At 41.9% G+C, this 23,973-nt stretch overlaps 1 protein-coding gene across 1 annotated transcript in view; it reads right to left on the bottom strand.

Moving 5' to 3' along the window:
• Nucleotides 1–19,386, bottom strand: part of STARD13 (StAR related lipid transfer domain containing 13) — a 438,704-nt gene extending 419,318 nt beyond the window's left edge. The window contains exons 1-2 of the mRNA XM_073613333.1: nt 19,261–19,386; nt 9,324–10,117 (exon numbers count right to left, since the gene is read on the bottom strand). Of these exons, the coding sequence (XP_073469434.1) occupies nt 9,324–9,977 (654 nt within the window). The 5' untranslated portion in view covers nt 9,978–10,117; nt 19,261–19,386. The remainder of the gene's footprint in view (nt 1–9,323; nt 10,118–19,260) is intronic.
• Nucleotides 19,387–23,973: the final 4,587 nt, after the last annotated feature.

Here is a 23,973-nt window from a genome sequence, read left to right as displayed (position 1 = left end):
GGCACCACATAGGCCAAGTGTACGCTTAACCATCAGTTCAGGATAATCCAATTCCAATATGGGTCATGTTGTACGACCAGGAGACTGCAGTAGCCGCAAATGGACAAGTTCACACAGACTGAGACCTGGGGTGTCCAGTCATGGCGCCCATATTCTTTCAAATTTTCCCTGGCAACTCCTATGTTGGTAGACAGCTTGGAGACTCCTGATGGTTGACAATTAAACTGCAGCCTTCATGTTCATGAACCACTATGCCACCAGCAGATGTTCTAATTCCTAACACTCACCAAAACTGGACAGCTGAAGATTGGAAAAATGTAGCCAGGTCTGACAAAATTCTAATTTATTTATTTTATTTTATTTGTTGTTTTCCGAGCAAAGAGAGACCTTACCTAGTGTTAAAGTGTATCTCTAAGCAAAACAAAATTTTAGAGATGCTCCCAGAAAAAGAGGTAAAATAAATCTTTCAATGAAGATGTCTTTTCTAGGGACAACTGTCTAAGTTTGGACTCCCACATAATTTTCTGTAACTACCTGTTGCACCTCTGGAAGTGAAAGGGAATGTCCCCAATAGTACAAAGACAGCAAAAAATAAAGTGGCAGGGGTTTTTAACCCAACCATACTCTACTAAAAACAAAAAAAAAGCTATTCGTACATCCTAATATAGTGTTCCTAATGGATTGCATGTTGAGGGTATACAGTATCTCACATGAGTACACCCCTCACATTTTTGTAAATATTTTATTATATCTTTTCATGTGACAACACTGAAGAAATGACACTTTGCTACAATGTAAAGTAGTGAGTGTACAGCTTGTATAACAGTGTAAATTTGCTGTCCCCTCAAAATAACTCAACACACAGCAATTAATGTCTAAACCGCTGGCAACACAAGTGAGTACACTTTTAAGTGAAAATGTCCAAATTGGGCCCAGTTAGCCATTTTCCCTCCCCGGTGTCATGTAACTCGTTAGTGTTACAAGGTCTCAGTTGTGAATGGGGAGCAGGTGTGTTAAATTTGGTGTTATCGCTCTCATTCTCTCATACTGGTCACTGGAAGTTCAACATGGCACCTCATGGCAAAGAACTCTGAGGATCTGAAAAAAAGAATTGTTGCTCTACATAAAGATGGCCTAGGCTATAAGAAGATTGCCAAGACCCTGAAACTGAGCTGCAGCAAGGTGGCCAAGACCATACAGTGGTTTTACGGGACAGGTTCTACTCAGAACAGGCCTCGCCATGGTCAACCAAAGAAGTTGAGTGCACGTGCTCAGCATCGTATCCAGAGGTTGTCATTGGGAAATAGACGTATGAGTGCTGCCAGCATTGCTGCAGAGGTTGAAGGGGTGGGGGGTCAGCCTGTCAGTGCTCAGACCATACGCTGCACACTGCATCAAATTGGTCTGCATGGCTGTCGTCCCAGAAGAAAGCCTCTTCTAAAGATGATGCTAAAGATGAAGAGGAAGCCCGCAAACAGTTTTCTGAAGACAAGTGGACTAAGGACATGGATTACTGGAACCATGTCCTATGGTCTGATGAGACCAAGATAAACTTATTTGGTTCAGATGGTGTCAAGTGTGTGTGGTGGCAACCAGGTGAGGAGTACAAAGACAAGTGTGTCTTGCCTACAGTTATGGTGGTGGAAGTGTCATGGTCTGGGGCTGCATGAGTGCTGCTGGCACTGGGGAGCTACAGTTCATTGAGGGAACCATGAATGACAACATGTACTGTGACATACTGAAGCAGAGCATGATCCCCTTCCTTTGGAGACTGGGTTGTAGGGCAGTATTCCAACGTGATAACACCCCCAAACACACCTCGAAGACGAACACTGCCTTGCTAAAGAAGCTGAGGGTAAAGATGATGAACTGGCCAAGCACATCTCCAGACCTAAACCCTATTGAGCATCTGTGGGGCATCCTCAAATGGAAGGTGGAGGAGTGCAAGGTCTTGAACATCCACCAGCTCAGTGATGTCATCATGGAGGAGAGCAAGAGGACTCCAGTGGCAACCTGTGAAGCTCTGGTGAACTCCATGCCAAAGAGGGTTAAGGCAGTGCTGGAAAATAATGGTGGCCACACAAAATATTGACACTTTGGGCCCAATTTGGACATTTTCACTTAGGGGTGTACTCACTTTTGTTGCGAGCGGTTTAGACATTAATGGCTGTGTGTTGAGTTATTGTGAGGGGACAGCAAATTTACACTGTTATACAAGCTGTACACTCACTACTTTACATTGTAGCAAAGTGTCATTTCTTCAGTGTTGTCACACGAAAAGATATAATAAAATATTTTAAAAAATGTGAGGGGTGTACTTACTTATGTGAGATACTGTATGTACTGTAAACACAGTATACCTTATCAGAAAAATACATATCAATGCAAGACAAAAGATAATTGGGTTGTTAACCACATTATTGTAATATTGGATTGCCGGGCTTTTGTGAACTGGAATGTAATTACATATACCCATGCTCCAGTTTGCTGAGTATTTCTTTTCTTATATAAAAATAATTTCAATTAAAAAATACAAAGGACAAATACATTATTATAATATTGAATAATACTGGATGTTTTTTGTCTTGGCAACAGTTCCTCTTCTTAATGAATATTGCAGTACCATTCATAGGGTGATAGCTCTAGGAAATTACTCTCTTATAGTTCTGTAATGCTTGCAGTGATTAGGTTGGATTATCTTATTATATTTGGTTACACATCTTTAATTAAAGTGAGGAAAGACTGGAAGAAAATAGTTTACAATATGTAATATCTATATTGCAAGCATATCATATAATCCAAACATTTAATATACTAATTTTCCTAGTGGCTCTGGCTAATCAGAACCAAGAGGAACATAATTGGCCCAAATCTGCCATTTGCCAGAGAATGCTAAGTAACTTTTATGAAAATATCTGAAATAGGGACAGTCTGTGTTTTCCTATAGCAAACATTTAAGTCTTAACTGTAAATAACAAATGGAGAATGTACCTACTGAATTACCAACAGATACCTCCTGCATATACTGTATTGGGGCTGTACCTGTGAAATTAGAACAGACTTCCTCAAGCGGAAACCATTGCATCCCTAAGACTTTATGGGTTTAAAACATTGGAATATTTTTTAGATTACCATCACTATGACTGAAGCATTCTGTAGTGAAAAAAGCAAGGCTAAAATATATCAATAAGTACTGTATGTATTTGCATGATGGCAGGGACCCAGTATAGAGAAATTGTAAGCTGTAAGACCTCACAAATTGTTTTTTTTTTTTCTTTAAATTCAATAATTTTTATTGATTTTCAGATTTTTAATAGGTTACATAACAAAGCAAACAATAAAAAGAAGAGAAAAAGAAAAATAATAAAAAATAAAAGGAAAATAATATACAAGACCTCACAAATTGTTACATACCACCCAGTAGCTCACTGATTTAATGCTTACCATGTACATGAATGGCAAGTTTAATACAAATTTAATTTAAAGTATATCTAAATACAAGAACAATATCAAATAAAAGGTGGCTTAAAATTTTTTAGGCTGAGTACAGCCTAATTTGGACCAGCCAATTTTTGATTGGTGTGTGTGGCCCTCCCTATTTAACAGAAGTTTATGCACTTGTGTGGATGGGAAAATCTTTTTTTTTTTTTTGCCCAACCCACTGTTTTCTGCATCAGTAGCTGCTTCCAATGATCAGCTTATTCTGACAGCAGAGTAGTCCCTCTGTCAGAATACAATTACACAGCACTGAAAATTCTTCAATTGTTTGTGCGGATGAGGTAGGCCATTTTTTACAATTTGATCAGCCAACAGGTGTAACAGGCAAGAGTCGTCTATCTCCAGATTAAAGTGGTATTAAAGGTTTGGCTTTAAAAAAAAAAAAAAAAAAACATGTTATACTTACCTTCTCTGTGCAGTAGTTTTGAACAGAGCAGCCCAGATCCGCCGGTTCTCGGGTCCCCTGCCGGCACTCCTGGATCCTCCTCCTTGACCACTGTCCCCAATAGTAAGCCGCTTGCTATGGGGCACTGGTGTGTGCTTGTTCCCAACCCTGGTGTTTGCGTCTATAAGACACATCGAGCTATGGCCCCCCTGTCTCCTTATTGGCTCACTGGCTGTGATTGACAACAGTGGGAGCCAATGGCGCCTGCTACTGTCTCAGTCAGTGAGAAGAGGGAGGGACCGAGAGGAGGCTCAGTTGAGTATTAGGGGGGCTGTGGGGGGGAGCAGCACACTAGTCTCTCTAATATCCATTGTTTTCATGCTCAGTTCTCTTTCACCTGGATTCTTTGTGCCAAAAAATATCAGCGCTATAATTCCAGTGTCGAAATCCATGTTTTTGAGAAACCCCATATTCCACACACATTTAAGTCCACACACTTAAAATTGTTGAGTTGTCAGATTTCTAAATTATTATTTGAATGATGTGTTTGAGTTTTTTTCCAGTTTTATTGTTTATTCTCCCCAGCTTCTAGTTCTTACAGTAGTTCTTAGAATTTTTTGTTACCAAAACAGTGTCACGAACACTTCAGAAGATCTCTTGGTATGGATGCCCATGCACTCCATACCCTACTGATGGATGTCTGCCTGAGTCTTCACCCATCACTTATCGCCATGAGATTTATTGTCTCAGTCCCCAGCATTTGCTGCCATCGAATTCCACTGCTCAGAAAATAAATAGTCATAAACGATACACCTATAACTACTGGATTTTCAGCTCAATACATCTCTTGCCAATTATATTCAGTAAAGCCGCTGATCTCCTAAAAAGCAATACAGTATATGTTCTGTTTTTTTGCAAGAGCCAAGACACTGGAGCCATGAAAGCCATCAGTCATCTTTTGAATTCAGATTAAACAAACCTTGCTGTTTCTTGTAAGTTAATCAAAACATGGGAGCCCCCTGAGGCACGAGATATATAATACCAAAAGCTTAAATATGTCAGTTAATTTTTTTCCTTTCTTGGCACACAGACACCATATCATAACACCCATCTTACAAATATTTTTATACAATTTAAACAGTATTTTGTAGTCTGTCAAAATTCCAATTTTCTGTTTCTGCAAAAATAGCACTAAGGCGTGGATAACAGAAAAATGAAACACCAGTATGAAAAATGTTCACTAGCCTCACAGGACACAGCTAGGGGAGGGAATGCTGCTATTGCATTGCATGTACCAGTCCTCCTGTGTGCCACTGTAAGATCAATGGCCACTCTAAGACCTCATTCACAGAGATGGCCAGGGTATGGTAAAAACATGCGGTTGAACCATGGTGGCCCCCCAACCACCCACCTAAAGCCTACAATACAACCAGAGGAGGCCATTCATATGCCATGGCTGTGATGCTTCATGAACGCTTGTCTTGTGGTGCATTAATTCTATTACAAATTGATATTTGGCAAAATAAAGAACACAAAAAACAGGAATTTAGGAGGTGACAGGATGGACACCGGCTGCTTGGCCACACTCAAAAAAGCGATCCACCCCAAATTCATTCAAATCTGCTAGTGCATCTAACACTACCTTCTCCCCAGATAGACAATGCTGCTGTCCAATGATGTCTGTTCTGCTCCTCCCTCCATGGTTGGGGGGCTACTATATAGCCCATACTGGTCACAGACTGCACGGTCCTCTTTAATCTGCACTTAACCAGTGCAAGATGAAGCAAAGAGCTCATCTTTACCCCCTCTTTTCTAGCAATGCATATTCCACGTTTCATTTGATCCCCCACTGTTCCTTTCTGCCCCAAGAAGCAAGGAAAATTTGTAAAATTTCAGGGTATGGAGGAGTATGTTACCCACTCCATGTTTGAGTGCTGGTGCTTGCATCAGTGCTTTCACGTTGGGGGTTATTGTTCAGCCCGGTATAAGCTCTGACTGCATCAAAGTTTACACGGCGCTGCCTTTCTTTCCTCCTGGTTGCTGAACAGTGATAAGTGAGAATGGGGGCATGTGATGGAAAGGTAAGTACACTATATTGCCTTTACACGCACATGAACCCTAATGGCATCCTAGTCTTCGTCCGTAGGGTTCAATATTGAGTTGGCCCATCCTTTGCAGCTATAACAGCTTCAACGCTTCTGGGAAGGCTGTCCATAAGGTTTAGGAGTGTGTCTATGGGAATGTTTGACCATTCTTCCAGAAGCACATTTGTGAGGTTTGGCACTGATGTTGGACGAGAAGACCTGGCTCGCAGTCTCTGCTCTAATTCACCCCATGTTCTATCAAGTTTAGGTCTGGACGCTGTGCAGGCCAGTCAAGTTCCTCCACCCCAAACTCGCTCATCCATGTCTTTATGCACCTTGCTTTGTGCACTGTTTCAAAATATTTGGTGAAGGAGGAATTATGGCGTGAGGTTGTTTTTCAAGGGTTGGGCTTGGCCCCTTAGTTTCAGTGAAGAGAACTCTTAAGGTGTCAGCATAACAAGACATTTTGGACAATTTAATGCTCCCAACTTTGTGGGAACAGTTTGGGGGTGGCCCCTATCTGTTCCAACATTACAGCGCACTAGTGCAGAAACAAGGTCCATAAAGACATAGATGAGCGAGTTTGGGGTGGAGGTACTTGATTGGCTTGCACAGAGTCCTGACCTCAACCTGATAGAACACCTTTGGGATGAATTAGAGTGGAGACTGCGAGCCAGGCCTTCTCATTCACATCAGTGCCTGACTTCACAAATGTGCTTCTGGAAGAATGGTCAAAGGCCTGGCTCGCAGTCTCCATTCTAATTCATCTCAAATATGTTCTATCGGTTTGAGGTCATGAATTCTGTGTAGGCCAGTCAAGTTCCTCCACCCTAAACTTGCTCATCCATGTCTTTATGGACCTTGTTTGTGCACTGGTGCTCTGTCATATTGGAACAGATAGGGGCCATCCCGAAACTGTTCTCACAAAGTTGGGAGCATTAAATTATCCAAAATGTCTTGTTATGCTGATGCCTTAAGAGTTCTCTTCACTGGAACTAAGAGGCCAAGCCCAACCCCTGAAAAACAACCCCACACCATAATCCCCCCTCCACCAAATGATTTGTGCCAGTGCACAAAGCAAAGTGCATAAAGACATGGATGAGTGAGTTTGGGGTGGAGAAACTTGACTGGCCTGCACAGAGCCCTGACCTCAACTTGATAGAACACCTTTGGAATGAATTAGAGCAGAGACTCTGAGCCAGGCATTCTCAGCTAACATCAGTGCCTGACCTCACAAATGCGCTTCTCGAAGAATGGTCAAACATTCCCATAGACGCACTCCTAAACCTTGTGGACAGCCTTCCCAGAAGAGTTAAAGCTGCAAAGGGTGGGCCAACTCAATATTGAACCCTGCGGACTAAGACTGGGAGGTTATTAACCGGTTCAATACAGGGCTTTTTCACCCCCTTCCTTCATAGACCAATTTTTAGTTTTCAGTCCTGTCGTAGTTTAAACCACAATTGCGCGGTCGTGCGACGTTGTACCCAAACAAAATTGGCGTCCTTTTTTTCCCACAAATAGAGCTTTCTTTTAATGGTATTTGATCACCTCTGTGGTTTTTATTTTTTGCGCTATAAACAAAAGAAGATCGACAATTTTGAAAAAAACACAATATTTTTTACTTTTTGCCATAATAAAAATCCCAATTTTTAAAAAAAAAAACTAATTTTTTCCTCAGTTTCGGCCGATACGTCTTCTACATATTTTTGGTAAAAAAAATCGCAATAAGCGTATATTGATTGGTTTGCGCAAAAGTTATAGCGTCTACAAAATACGGGATAGATTTATGGCATTTAAAAAAAAAAATTATTCTTTTTTTTTACTAGTAATAGCGGCGATTGCGATTTTTTTTCGTGACTGCGACATTATGGCGGACACATCGGACACTTTTGACACATTTTTGGGACCATTCACATTTATACAGCGATCAATGCTATAAAATTGCATTGATTACTGTGTAAATGTGACAGGCAGTGAAGGGGTTAACCACTAGGGGGACACAAGGGGTTAAATGTGTTTCCTAGGGAATGCTTCTAACTGTAGGGGGCGGAGACGTACAAGGGGAGGAGACCGATCAGTGTTCCGCTGTACTGGGAACACAGATCGCTCTCCTCTCACCTGACAGGACGTGGATCTGTGTGTTTACACACACAGATCCACGGTCCGGCCTGGTTAACGGGCAATCGCGGGTGCCCAGCAGGCATACGCACCGGGTCCCGAGCAACGCGGCGGGTGCGCACGCGCGCCCCCTAGACGGCCGGGAACCCGAGGCCGTCATATGACATCCACCCAGGATGGGAGATCCCATCTGTGGACGTCATATGTCTATACGTGGGTAGGGAAGTGGTTAAAGTTCATGTGCATGTAAAGGCAGGCATCCCAATACTTTTGGTAATATAGTGTATGTAGAGCTGGAGGAGAGGGGAGCAATAAAACAAACCTGTTCTTCTGCCCTGTATGTGCAAAGCACTAATTTACTTTGCAACTCTCAAATGCAACAAATGTGCCCACTCTTGAAGTGCTTACTTATGCCACGTACACACGATCGGATTTTCCGACAGGAAATGTTGGATGTGATCTTGTTGGCTGAAAGTCCGACCATGTGTATGCTCCATCGGACATATCCATCCAAATTTTCCGCCAACAAAATTTTGTTGTCAGACTTTTCGATCATGTGTACACAAGTCCGTCGCACAAAAGTTCACGCATGTTCGGAATCAAGTATGAGCCGGAAGCGCTCGGACTTGTAAAACTAGCATTCGTAATGGAGATATCACGTACGTCTAGTAAGTCACTACGTTCATAATTGTTGGCCAACATTTGTGTGACCATGTGTATGCAAGACAAGTTGGAGCCAACAACCTTCGAACAAAAATCCACGGTTTTGTTGTCGGAAAGTCTGATCGTGTGTACGGGGCATAAGTGTTTTTTTCCCACAACTACTCCAGGGACAACCCTATGATGTGGGTGGGGCAGAATGTTGGTATCATTGTTTATAAAATGTTACTTTTTGAAAATTACACCCATATGCGTGCACAAGTAAATGCCTGTGCCAATGGTTACTTATACATACAGTAGGCATACATAGCATTTTTCTGAAATGCATTCTTAAGGGCAAAATTACACTGCAGCTGTGGCTGCCAGTCTCCAAAACAACAACCATATTTTACTTTGTACCCCTTTGGCTTGTAAATTACAGCCGTGTGCAGGAGCCCTGCAACAAATAAGCATGTCACGTTTTTGGGATTTGTGAGGAAACAGACACTTATATATCTACAAAGGAGGCATTTTTTGTCTATATCTAACCCACCTCACTTTAAAATTATAAACTGATGTAACGGGTGGTAAAAGCTTACCATGAAGCTCTTTCTTTCTTCAGCATCTAGTATAATGCCATTATTCCACTGTTTTTTGGGGAACAATTGACCCAGACCCTGGGAATCACCAATCGTTTTGCCATTTAATCTTCTGGGATGAGAACTCCTCCTTTTAATTCCAGTAAATGTGTATTTGCAAGGAGGCAAATCTGTAAAAACATCATCGCCTTCATCCTCCTGATCTTCTTCACTACCGTCATCACTATCTTTGTCCTCTGAGGTATCATTGTCCAAAGTATCACATAGAATTGTATCCGAAATTGAATCAAGAGGGATGTCAGTGAATGTAATTGCACTGGGTTTATGCTTGATGACGCGAATGTTTCGAGACCCAAAAGTGACTTCATGTTCTAAGGAGGTAGGTGAAATTTCTTGGTGTTCGGAGGTATGAAAACTGACACTGGTAGAAGTATCCCCTGGCCAGGTGCCAAGCTTGGGGGCAATTGTGCTTCTTCCCCTTGCAGATAACAGATTGCTAGTGTCAGTTTCAGATTCCAGCATTGTGTCAATGTTCTCCATTGGTGAGTAATGTACACTGAGCAGTCTGTCAGCTGTCACGTTCGGTAATGCTAAGGAGAGCTTGAAAGCTGCAGAATATACAGACATGTCTTCAAGATCTAAAATGGATTCCATGCTCTAATAGGATTAATCACCATTTCTCCATACTGTTGAGGAGCCTTATATTATATTCTTGGCATCAAGTCAGATGTCAGTGTGCTTATCCAAACATCTTTAGGGTGATTAACATCTTTATAGGCCACTATTTTCCTCTCCTGGAAGAAGCACAAAATAAAGAATAAGGTCATAAATCATATACTGTATATGCGGATATAAGTATTGGGTAAGACTTTGAAAACACTAAAGGACCAAAAATTCTATATACTACAAATGATATGCCTTTAAATGGAAAAATGAATTTATATGAGCTCCTTATTGTGGAAAATTAGGTCCTTTGTAAATGTAATCTGTTATAATTCATGTAGTTTCTTTTAGAAATAAACAATGCCTGTGGTCATTCAATACCCTATATAATGATCAGAAAGAAATATTAAATTGCAGAATGACCTTATCTGTGTATACAGTCAACTATAATCACTGGTACTGTTTTCCACATTATTAAGTTAGGCTTTCATATTAATCAGATTTGTAAAACTTTCCTATACATCTGTATGGCCAATTCTGTTAAAGATTAGCTGTCCAATACATGGTGGAGTTGGTGCATTCTTTGAAGCCTTTTTATATTCCAATTGATGTAGCAGTTCCGGGTAACAAATTAAAGTATTCTGTGATCTATCTGTGCTTTATGTCAATATAGACCAAAGACTTTTTTATTTTATTTTTTGCAGTTTTGGATATGGAAGGGAATGGTTAAAACCCTAGTAATCTTTTAGTTGATGTGTGTGTGCCATTGGGGAGATTCTCCTTTAGTTCCTGCCTTAGAGACACAACAGGAAGAGATTGGAAATCTCTCCAAATTAAATAAAATCTCTTCCTAATCTCTTCAATAGAACAGGGTCCCCATTGGAAGATTTCCTTTGATCAGGGCTGGGACAAGGGGTGGTCAGGAGTGGCGGCTGCCTTGGGCACTGTAGTATCATGTGAAGTGGGGGGGGGGGGGGCATCACAAGGAGATTGGTGGGGGAGGATTTGTGTGGGAAGGGGGATTTTGGGGGCGGCAGGGGGTAGGTATTGTTCTAGAAGTGAAAATTTGGAAACAGGGTGCAAAAAAGTGGTGATTTAGTGACATTTGTTTTGGAAGAGGGATAGGGGGAAGAAGATTTGTGCTGGGGGGGAATTTGGGGGGATTGTGTGCTGGTAGGGGGGATTTGAAGTGGGGGAAAGATGTGGAGGGGGAAATTTAGGGGTAGAGGATTTGTGCTACGAGGGATATTTTTTTTTTTTGGTGGGGGATTTGAGGGAAGGGGGTGCAAAGATCTGTGCTGAGAGGGGGGATTTTAGCAGTGACAATGCCCTTAGCATATTCTCAGCCTAGTAATGGCTGAATACAGAAAAGAAAACCTCTTGTCAAACCCTAATTACACAACAACAGCTTGTCACCAACATCATTACAAATGTAAATACAACAAGAGCAATAAGGGTCATTCTGCTCCTTCATGGTGCCCAAGGCTGCAGTGGTTACATGATCAACCTATTTACTGCTAGAGCTGAATTTATGGCTTGTTGGAAACAATCAGTGACACGAATGATGAGCTGGCTTTCTTCAGCTCTAGTAGGGTGGGGAGCAGAGAGGAAGAATATTTTGTTCCTATTCAATATCACATGCTCTGACACTCGCATTGCTTTGGTATAATCACTAAACAAAGCCCATTTACACTCAAGAGCATATGCAGGGCTGCTGACAGCATCACATGTCACTGGGGCTCAGAAACACAAGAGGTTTTAATCTCCTAGTAGCATACTACAAACCCTTTTTTTATAATTACTTTTTTAATAACACTGGAAAGCACACCAGAACTTTATTTACACCAAGTCCATCACAACCCAAAAAAATGGAGTTTAGTCTGTTTTAAAAAAAAAAAGTTCTGTTGTACACTGTGTTGGTTTAGTGGATGACTTTTAATTGCAGTAAAGAAGTGTCACTATAAATTAAAAATCTTTGTACAATTCCTAGGGGGCCAATTGCATGTAGCACATGATCCTGTTCTGATCTGATGGCGCATCGTGCAATAAAAGCACATCTTTAGGTCTGTTTTGTGCTGGCTATCAGCTCCACCCCAAGCTGAAGCCCAATTTATAGGCGCTTATAGGAAATTACAGAACCCACAGTGTCTGACCTTCTGCCAAGTGCAACGAATACTATGCTTCTTGATCAGCTGTGCCTTTGATAAGCATTGCCTACCCACTTTTCAGCACTCTGAACACTGGCACACACTTGTTCCAACTAAGAAGACTACATATAAACGATCAGTCTCACAAGGATTTGACTGATCACTGACAGAATGAATTGTGTTGTTAGAAGAGAGGGCGGGTCGCTGTTAACCATGCTAGCACAGGATCTGGACCACCTTTCAAAATGAGAAAAAGTGTGTAGCACCACCCTGACACCCTGGAGGAATGGTAGCACCTCCAGAGACAGGGGACGGGCCAGAATTTCACCCCAGGGCTGAGTCCATGGCTAATATGGAGAACATTTGGCACCAGTCACTTTTGCCTTTTTAAAGTTTTATTGTAGAACAGTCAAAGAGGTGAGGGTTAGGGGGTCCCTGATACCAAGCAGATCTCTTACAGACTCTCTAGATCCAGATCCATGTACAGTTTCACAGTGCCAGAACCTTTAAGCTCTCCAGCCGACACTGTAGGCAGTAACTTAGGTGGTTCACAGACTTCTCTTTCTGTTTCCTAGGCTCAGTGTGTCCTCCTCCAAGTGAATCACCACACCCTTGTGACAACTAGGGTCTTCCCCTGGGTCTCCTTCTGGGCACAGCTTCCTCCTTCTACAGGTAGAACAGCTCCAGGACCACTTCAGGCTTACATCCATTTTAAAGACATGTTAAGACTCTCACAGGCCTAATAGCAGATCTCAATCCAGCAGCTCCTCTCCAGGCCACAGCCTGGGGGAAGAGAATGATTATCAGGCCTGTCCCAAATATTTATATCCTCTCCCAGCATGTTCCATTGGCCATGAACCTCCTACTGGGTTGGCTGAAGGAAGTATGACTATTCATAACTCAATCTGGCTATGAAATCTCTTACTATTGCCCGTGGTACCAATGACATCTACTGGCAGCAGTGAGAAACCCCTACTTTACTGAATGTAGGGAAAGACCAAGTGAAGAACTATTCAATCAGTATGGGCTGACTACAACCCAGCCAAAAAACGAAATTTAGGCAATAGTCCCTGTTTAAGACAGAGTGCTACAAGTACTAACTACACTTTGTTCCCTGGGGGACAGGAGGAATAGAAAATAATTCTATTGAGACCATACACAGTATAGATTATGGCCAACATGAAACGGCTGTTTGCGTTTTGGAATAATTGTTTCTGTCATCCAGGAAATCCAGTTGGCCACAGGGGCAAAAAATAATAGGAATAAACTATTTTTTTAGATTGTAATGGAAATGAAGACATATAAACAACTTCTGTATTAAAAAGGTTCTGCCGCGCATCATGTTGGTTCATTGGAGGGCTTCTGGAGCCCTTATCTACTGTATGCTTAAAACAGCACCCACCTACCTTCTAACCTTCTAACTCCTATACTAGCTACCCTGTAAGAGGAAGATGCTTATAATTGCCTATTCTCAGAGTGCTCTGGTCCGTTTACAATATCTCCCCAGCAGCTATCTTCAGGGGACAGGGAACGCAGACAACGAATGAAATGCCTGAGGTCACCCATTGGCTTACTATGGGGCATTTGTTGTCGGCGTTCCCTTATCTTTCCTGAAGCCAGCTGCTGGGAGCCGATCACATGACCGCACCGAAGCATCCTAGGGATAGGTAAGTATAAGTGCCATCCTTCTAAAGGGTAGTTAGTATAGGAGTTTGAAGGTGGGTGGGAGCCACTTTAACCAAACTTATTTCTAGTCTGGACTTCTAATTTAAATTAGTTCTAAACTCATAATGGTTTTTTACCTTAATGAATTATCTACATTACCCCCACCCCCTCTAAACACTTACCTGTCTGAGTCACCAATCCAGTCCTAGCTGCAGAACCGTTCCTTTCACTTCCTGCTTTCACAGGAGGCACTGTGGACAGAAGATGTCATAGGCTCTTGCTGTCAGTCAAGCTCCTGTGAAGAGGAAGCAGCGGGTGGCTTACTGGCGCTGTGCGTGTTTATGGACACACACAACTTGGCTCAGGAGCACACCTGCACAGGTACCTTCTTAGCATCCAGCTTACTGAGGGGGCACCTGGAGGAAGGAGGAGAGGGCAGCACCATAGGAGGGCTTCCAAAGAGGAGGTAAGGGACCATTCTGTGCAATATCATTGTACAGGGCAGGTAAGTATAACACCTTTTTTATTTTACAAAAAAAAGAAATTTACTATCACTTTAATACTTACCTTTGCTGCTGCCAAACGTCCCTGGGTTGAAGATAGAAGCTTTCTCACAGATCTTCTGTATTTGATGATTGTAGGAGTCCTCTACTTGCCCCTACATTACAACATGACATGGTAGTGACGTAGGGACCAGTAGGAGTAAACAACACACAATGGGGGAGCAGGCATCTGACACACCTGGAAGTTTGCCGAATGCAAAAGATCTTTCAGCAAGATCATCTGTTCAACCAAGCAAAGTTTGTATGAATGAATTGTTTGCTTTGCAGGGATACAGTTCTTTCATGCTTTACAATAGAGACACTGTCCTTTAAAGGGTTAGTTCACCTTTACCAAAAAACTGCTTATGCAGGTAAGGGGTGCCTATAGATAAAAAAAAACTGTGCAGCTTTGACTATGGTTAAATGCTGTCCTTTTTATAGGGGTAGGCCACTGATGTACCTCCCGAGGCCTGGCTGAAGAAACTCCAGAGCTGGTATCATTACATTCTGCCTTGTTGCTAGGATGTTGCTAAGACACTCCCAGCTGATTCAAACCCCCTCATATGCACTCTCTTCCCTGTTGCAGTAGCTCTGAGTTTAGCAATGATGTGATGGAGGAGATAGCGGATCACACATGTAGGTTTGAGAGCTCATTGCTATAATGATGGGGGTGGGCAGTAACAAGACAGAACAGGAGGATGCCATCTCTGGTAGTTATTTAGCTATACAAAGGTGAAATAACCCTTTAAAGCAAAAGACTGGTGAAGGAAATAGTTTTTAACTAATGTAAACATGACACTGCTGACAGCCTAAGCTCCTATCTTTATTATGGAGAATTCCTGGCACCCCCCCCCCCCCCCCCGCACTATCCTTGCCTTTTATTGATTTTGAAGGTGCCCTAATAACCAATCACTGGGCAGGGATGTACATAACACTAGGCAAAGACTAGTCAATAGAGTAGTTACTATTTGTACAGATGCTTCGGGAGGGCCCTTTGAGACAATGAGAAATCAAATTATTTAAGTAAAGTAATATGTGGCAGCTTTGTCACACTTATATTGCATGGAACCTTTTAATTGTCACAGGCTTGTTTTAAAGTGTTACTGGGAGATATCCTGTGTACAAATTAAAAGTCAGCTACAACAACTATAGTTGTTGACTTTTAATAAACAGCCACTCACCTCTCCCAAGACACAAAGCTCTCCCACCGGGAGAACACAGTGATTTTTGCCAATGGCTATAGCCTCTGGCAATAATTGCATGTAAAAATCTGACATGCTGGTTGTACCCAAGTAGATTGATGAATCAACATGGGCATGGGTACAATCAGTGCCGCGACAAGATCATTCAGTGGACAGGGCAAAAATGCCAAATTGCGTCCCCCCCTTCATTATGTGCAGCCTTATGAGGAGGAGGGGGAGAGAGAGCACATTCCGTACCTCCTCCCGGCTCTCACCTTCTCTACTCTACTTGCCACTTCAAGCGCTGGACTGACAGAAGGAGTGATGTCATTGTCACTACTCCTGTCAGCGTTATAGTAGAAGGAACTTGCAGTGCCCCCATCCCTACAATACATGCTGCGCCCTGGGCAGCCATCCCTTCTGCCCACCCCTTGTCCCGGCCCTGGGTACAATAAACCTTCCCATAGATGGTTCTAATGTCGGTTGGTCCCTGCTGAACTGGCTGAGATTAGAACCATCTATGGGAATGGGGCTAACACCCATCTTCATTCATACTATGATAATCAAATTTGTTGTTCTACCAGGGAGCTAAAGCCTGGTACACATGGAATAAATATTGACCGTCATTTGGCCTGTGTGTACAGCAGCTGATCCGACAGAAGTTGGCCGTGTGGAAGGCTTATGACTGAAAAAGGTCTGCCGACCGACTCCCACTTGGTGCTCTCAGCCAATGGCTGAAAGCACTGACCAGATTGTTCTGGCAGGGGGACCGTCCTCCTGTCAGAACACAATAGCTCAGCAGGGGAGATCGCTGTACTAACATTGCATAGTTAGTACAGCAGCTCCAACCTGAGCTATCAGGGTTTTTTTTTTTTTTTCGTTCAACTCGCTGGGTTGAACAAAAAAAAAAAAACTAGTAGTGTGTACTGGGGCTTAAGGTAATGTATAACTGTTCAAAAGTACAAATTTTATTCTCAGATGTGTCCCTTTCATAAGAATGTTAAAATGGTGAAGTTCATTGATAATGCTGAATGCTTGAATGGTGCACTACAAAATCAAACAAAATGAATGAAAAAAATTACATACACATTATAACAAACCGCGAAAAATAGCTAAGTCAGGAACGGGATATAGGGATTAATAGGAAGTCATTAAGGGATAATAAAATGATAATAGGACATTTTTTTCACAATTGCAAGCTTGCTGGAATTGACATTAGTTGCAGACCAAAGAGGTATTCTTTAATATAAGAAAATGCACCATAATGATATTATTAAAATGTGTTTATGTGCAAAGCCTACAACTGCTGTTTGCAGACTTTATTCATACATGAGACGCTATCACATCTCCTGATACACAGACCTGGACTGGGCTGTCAAACTGACAGCTGTGCCTTATGCTTACCCATTCGCCTGTCCCTGTGTGCAAGTACCTGCTTTCAGTGCCAGCATTTCTAAATTGACCATAGGTTCATTTTTGTATTAAAAATATAGAATCATTTTTTAGCCTAAATGACAATCAAATTATTTCAAAACACAAGTGCATAGAAACTACATTTGGCTATAAATTAGAAATTGCCATGTTGATGTTCAGTAGGTTGGTTATGAAAAATGTTGCATCTAACCACAAAAATCCTTATACAAGCACTGCACTGACCTAGCAAATTCATAGGAGCACGTAAAATGACACATTTGTACAATGAATTACCTTCTTTGAAGAGATCCCATTTACCCAGGAGAACCTTGACAGTCAACATACAAACACAAGGAACAGTTCATTCTGGGAAAGAGCACTTTCTAATAGAGCGATACGATTTTCTGTGCAGCTGAGAGCACGACCATCATAACGGTGCATATTTTGTAATCAAAGTCAAACCTGTATAATGTCCCATACACACTATTAGATTTTCTGCAGATTCTTGTCTTCAAATTTACCAAACCATATAATACGAGGTTAAACCTTGAGCCTTGGTTCACACTGGAGCGTTTTGACATGCAATTTGACATGTCAAATTGCATGTCAAATCGGCGGCAATTGCTGTCAATGGAACTGTCCCAATTGGTGCGACGCCGCATCTGCGGCGCTGCGCTGATTTAAAAAAGTAGTTTCTGTACTACTGTTTGCGATTTTGGGCTGTGATTTACATTGACATCTGTGCAGAAACCTGCACAGATGTCTCTGAATTCGCAGCCGAAATTGGGACTGACATGCAGGAGTGAAATTGTGTGCGTTCAGCTGAACTCGCACGGCTTCATTCCTGCTGCTCAGTGTAAAACCTAGGCTAAGGCCCCATACACACTATTAGATTTCCTGCAGATTTTTGTCTTCAGATTTACCCAAACCATATAATACGAGGTCAAACCTTAAGAGTTTCAATTTGTATGCAATCAGGCAGGCCCTTGCACTATATGGTTTTGGTAAATCTGAAGACAAAAATCTGCAGAAAATCTAACAGTGTGTATGGGGTATAAGTCTTTAGCAACAATATATGCATAGAGAGAGAGGTCCTCTAAAATTTGATTTATCTAAAGTAGGGTATATATTGTTGCTAAAGAACTTTAGGCCTCGTACACACGGTCTGATTGTTGGACGACCGAGCGCCCCATTTGTGTCAAAAGCGTGTGTGCAGGATTTTGTCTAGCATGCTAACTATCCGCAAATTGTCGTTTGACAAACACGAACGTAGTGACGTACTATGAGAGTATAAAGAGGAAGTTCATTTCTCAATCGCCATCCTTTGGGCCCCTTCTGATAATTTCGTGTTAGTAGAAGTTAGTAGAAGTTTGTTGAGCGTTGATCCGTGATTTTCAGATCGGACAAAACAAAAAGCCTTTTAAAATACGTTTGGCATAACTACATCAGTATCACCAGCAAAGCAGCTTCATTATTATCCCATTAAAGAAGATGAGAATGTGCGTTCCATTTCGACATTTCATCATTTGCCGCGTCACGAATGTTAATTCTAGATTACGGGCGCTAGTTTATAAGACCGAACTCTTCCGGCTCGTTCCTTGATTCTGAGCATGCGTGTTTGTACTTTCGACTTTTGTATGACGATTTCTGTACTGACCATCCGAAAATCAGATGTTGAGTTCACATCCAACAAAAATTTTATAGCCTGCACATCCAGCTTTTGTCTGACGAAAAAGTCAAATCGGTTGTCGAAAGCACCGTACTAATGATCCGAAAATCCGCAGACGTGCTCGTCTTACGAATTTTCCCTTCTGATTTTCAGATCATGTGTACGAGGCCTTGCAGTTTTAGCCATGATTATAAAGTGCGCACAGTTCTGATGGTCATAAGAACCCATCGCTGTTTTAGAAAGTGCTCTTTCTCAGAATGAATTGTTCCGTGCTACAGCCCAACTAGCGTGCTTTGTTTTCAGTTAAAAACCTGAGGAATGTGCAATTATTTCCCAATTTTGTACATAATAAATAAAATAAAATAATTTTAAATCACACAATGCAAATACAAATCTAAAATAGAGAATTTATTAAAACGGCTAATAAAAAGATGAACTGTCATACGCAACAACTAAGCAGGTTTGGTCCTTTTTTCCATAACTGTTACTAAGAATTACGCATGAAAACCGTCAGTGGTTTCTATGGACAACTCTGCATCTCCTTTCCCCACTTCTTATAGATCAGCCCCATAGAGTTCCACATACAAATCTGCAGACATACATACACTTACAGACTAAAGAGCTTTACAAAGTTCTAGAGAAAATAAAAAGAATTACCTGTACTCTATTCATGTTCTTTGAAGTCACGGGGTCCAGAGTTCTGTGGAATCAGAGGACAGAAATTGGAGGAAATAAGGCGAGTAATGAAGCAACACAAACACTAATGTGGAAACCGTAGATTCATAATATAAGGCTTTGCAGCTTTCATTCTGCAGAAAACTCTGTCAACAAAAGTATGTATGAGAATCCCTTAGGCAAGGACTGCCTCTACAGGCACCAGTCAAATAATTCCAGCAAGGCTGGAGCAGGGAGGCAAGGCTCTGCAGGTTGTCACTAGTGCTAGAACAGATCTGAATTAGGGCTGAAGTAGTACAGTAATATCTATATTAAAACAGAACATAAATTATTATATTAAACAAGGAGTGTAAATGTAACGTTGTTGTTGTCTGTGAAGTTCCTAATTGATCCAAGTTATATTAGTGGGGGTTATTTACTAAAACTGGAGAGTGCTAAAACCAATCAGCTTCCAAGTTTAAGGCTGGGTTCACACTGGTGCGATGTTAGACATCGCAGGTGATTCGCAACGCACTGCTGTGCAGATCACATGCGATGTCTGTTTGATGCAAATTCAGCCATACAAATTGGCTAAATTCTCATCGCATTCGCACCATAATGGTGCAGGACCCTTTTTTTGGTCCGCACTGGAATCGGTCTGCATGAGCGTTCACACCCATGTGATCTGATTCCTTCACCGTTTGACAATTTGCACTGCGATATGCAAACCGATCTGGGGGTGTCATTAACTTTCTATTGACACCCGCAGCGGTTCGCATAGGGCAGTGTGAACTGCCTGTGAGTCCTATGCGATGCGGTAACCAGCACTGGATTTGCGCTGGTTCCCACATCGCCTTAGTGTGAACCGACACTAAGCCCTGGTTCACATTGCGTTTTGACATGCGATTTGACATGTCAAATCGGCAACAATTGCCGGCAAACGGCGCTGCGCTGATTTAAAAAGTAGTTTCTGTACTACTTTTTGCGATATCGGGGTGCGATTTCCACTGACATCTATGCAGAAACCCGCACAGATGGCTGTGAAATCGCCGCCGAAATCGGGACTGACATGCAGGAGTGAAATTCAGCTGAACTCGCACGGCTTCATTCCCGCAGCTCAGTGTGAACCTGGACTTATTGTCAAAACTTAATTAAACAAGTTGAAGTTAGAAGCTGATTGGCTACCATGCACAGCTGCATCAGATTCCGAGTGCACAAATATTAGTAAATCTTCCCTAGTGTAACTACTAGCAGCTGGGCTTCATTCACATGTGCGCCTAGGGGGGTGATAAACCAGGTGGCTGAGCTGCGGTTTTACCACCCCCAACTGCCCGCCTGAACCAGTGCATGCAGCTGCTCGGGGCTGTATGTATGCCGCGGCCACAGCAAAAAATGTAACAGCATGTCACATTTGGCTGCTGTTATCACTGCCAAATGTCACCAATAATTAAGGGGACGCACTTCAACTGCTTTGAACCGGGGCGGCAAGTGCTCCCGCACATATGAATGCGCCCTTCAACTGAACATTAACATTCAAATGAACTTGTTCTGTAATGTTCTAAGCAGCCATTTAGATATCTTGTGGATGTTGAACGTCCTCAACATTACGGAACAAGTCAAGATGAATGTAACTTGCTGTTAGATGTAACTCTTTGTGTGTACTAAATGTATATGGTAGCTTGATATTTTTGTTAGGTTTGTTTTTGGTGTCTGTATTTTTAAAGTAATGCTGGCCATACACATATAAACTTTATAAACATATAAACTTTAAAAAAAATATATATATATATATATATATATATATATATATATATATATATATATATATATATATATATATATATATATATTATACAGTACACATACATAATACATAGATTTTTTTCAATCTGAACAGAAAAAATCTAATGCCGTGTACACACGGGCGGACTTTTCAGCATCAAAGGACCGACGTCTTTCCAACGGACTTTTGATGGACTTTTGACCGACTTCCGACGGACTTTCGAACGAACAGACTTGCCTACACACGATCACACCAAAGTCCGACGGATTCGTACGTGATGACGTAGGACCGGACTAAAATAGGGAAGTTCATAGCCAGTAGCCAATAGCTGCCCTAGCGTCGGTTTTCGTCCATCGGACTAGCATACAGACGAGCGGATTTTTCGACCGGACTCGAATCCTTCGGAAAGATTTGAAACATGTTTTAAATCTAAAGTCCATCTGATTTTCGACCGAAAAAGTCAGCTGCAGGTCCGATGAAGCCTACACACGAATGGATTGTCCGACGGATTTGTTCCGTCGGACAAGTCTGGTCGAAAAGTCCACTCGTGTGTACACGGAATAACAGTTTCCTCCATTCACACTACTCATCCACACTATACAGAGTGGATGGATGAATCTTCTGCTGCAGCTATTGTATCCTGACAGCCAGCTGTCAAAATACCCAAATAGTACCTGCATCTGATTAAATGCAGTCACTGTCCGGCCAGTAATTTTCCATTTGGCTTCCTTGATTTTTCAATTGAGGGATGTTCAGTGGGAGGCAGATGACAAAGCCACCCACTGAGCGAATTTCAGCCAGCTTAAAGGGTAATATTTTATTTTCCACTACCTCCTCCTAATGGATAAAAACTTCTGGAATTCCTTTTTTTTAACAAGTAGTAAAGGGGGCTCCACGTTTCCATCTCATCAAGAAACATCTGCTGTGATGATACAGGCAGCATCATTTCTAGCACATGATTCACCAGTGTGCTCATCTGACTGCAGCAAATAAGGATGAGGATATTCTTATTGTCATTGCAAAAACATGTTATACATAAAAGAAAGAAAATAAGGTGCATGGGTATGGTGAGCAATAATGAAATCAAGACCAAAAAAATTAAGAAATATGTAAACATAGTGATAAAAGTATGAAGGTAAATAATAACAATAATAATAAATTAACACCAATTTGTTAAATGTGAGCAACTACTACTATGATGTTCGCATGCCAAATCAGCCCAATGTGAATGTGGGGTTAAAGGAATTTTTGCTACATGCCTGATTCAATATTCCCAATGATATCCGCTGCTGGATGGCTATGTTTGATAACACATTGTAAATAAATGCTAAGTACTCCCAGGACATTGCTAAGTGAGGCCTAGTCATCACTGCTCACCTCCACCATAACAGGAGTGAGCTCTCAAATACTGAGCTCAGAGCTACTGCATCAGGGGACAGAAAGAGTATGTGAGGGGTTTAAATCAGAGAAAGAACTCACTCCTGTGATGGTGGAGGTGAGCAGTGACGACTAGGCCTCACTTAGCAACATCCTGGGAGTACTCCAGTCAGGCTTCGGGAGGTATGTAAATGACCTAAACTATAGCAAGGGTATTATTCAACTTTAGTCAGAGCTGCACAGTTTGTTTTAATCTATAAACATTCATTACCTGCATAGGCAGGTTTTTTGTAAGGATGAACTATCCTTTTAAGCAATGTGTACTCGGCAGTAATCCATATGAGATATGAAAGGTTTAATAAAAGGTTACAGCTCATGAACTCTATGGTTCCCTATCAAGTAAGCCTGCAAGTACCCCGGCTCATCTTGTAAAGTACAATGTTTATGAATAGTATAGTCAGATGGCATATTTGTTACTGACTCCTCTTAAAGATCACACACAGGAGAGTAGGAGACGGCTAATAAAGATTATCCTCGTATTCTGAATGAGATCATATCTATCACTTGGCCAAACAGCACAGCCCACTCGTATTTGTGCAATAACCCAATATAACCTGAAGCACCTGGTTTCAACTCTTCATTCCTGCTCAGATTACAGGCAACAGTGATACACTGACTTGTCAACTACCTTTCAGTCTATACAGTAACCACATTTCCACTGCATTGTTTTCTTTACAAATGGTTTTTAGAAGGACATGTTGTACTGAGGATAGAAGAAGTCCTTCATTATGTTTGTTAGTTTAAAATTATGTAATTTTATGTGATAAGCCACACAAGGTTTATGAGCAGACATTCCACATATACGGCAGTATGTATAACACCTGGGGTGCTTTTCAACTTCCTACTTGAACATCTAAGGTTGGAGGACTGTTAACTCATTCTCTGCTGGGCCTTCTGCTGCATTTAATACACTTGGTTGATTTACTAAAACTGGAGAGTGTAAAATCTGGTGCAGCTGTGCATAGAAACCAATCAGCTTCTTACTTCAGCTTATTTAATTAACCACTTGCCAACCGCACTATAGGTGAATGCCGTCTACAGCGCGGCTGGCCAGTTATGGGAGGCTGTCATATGACGTCCTCCTGTGATTGCACCCACTGCACGCCCGCTGCAGTGAGTGGGCAGCGCGCTCTGGGATCGCGGTGTCCTCCGGACACTGCTAATCACAGATTGAGGTAAAGAGCCAATCAGCGGCTCTTTACAACGTGATCAGCTGTGTCCAGTCACAGCTGATCATGATGTAAACAGAAGAGGGTTATCGGCACACCTTTCCTCATGCTGACAGCATGAGGAGAGGAGAAGAGAGTCGATAACTGGCTTGTGTAAAAGGGACATCTACATTGATAATCAGGACACTGATTATCCTGAGTGTCCTGATTATCAATGCAGTCCCAACAGTGCCCACCAGTGCTGCCAATCAGTGCTCACCAGTGCTGCCAATCAGTGCTCATCAGTGCTGCCAATCAATGCCTCCTCATCAGTGTCACCTATCAGTG

This window comes from Aquarana catesbeiana, linkage group LG02 (assembly GCF_042186555.1).
Source record: "Aquarana catesbeiana isolate 2022-GZ linkage group LG02, ASM4218655v1, whole genome shotgun sequence".
Lineage (NCBI taxonomy): Eukaryota > Metazoa > Chordata > Amphibia > Anura > Ranidae > Aquarana > Aquarana catesbeiana.
Note: the sequence above shows the minus strand (reverse complement) of the source record. Positions and strands in the feature narration are given on the sequence as shown.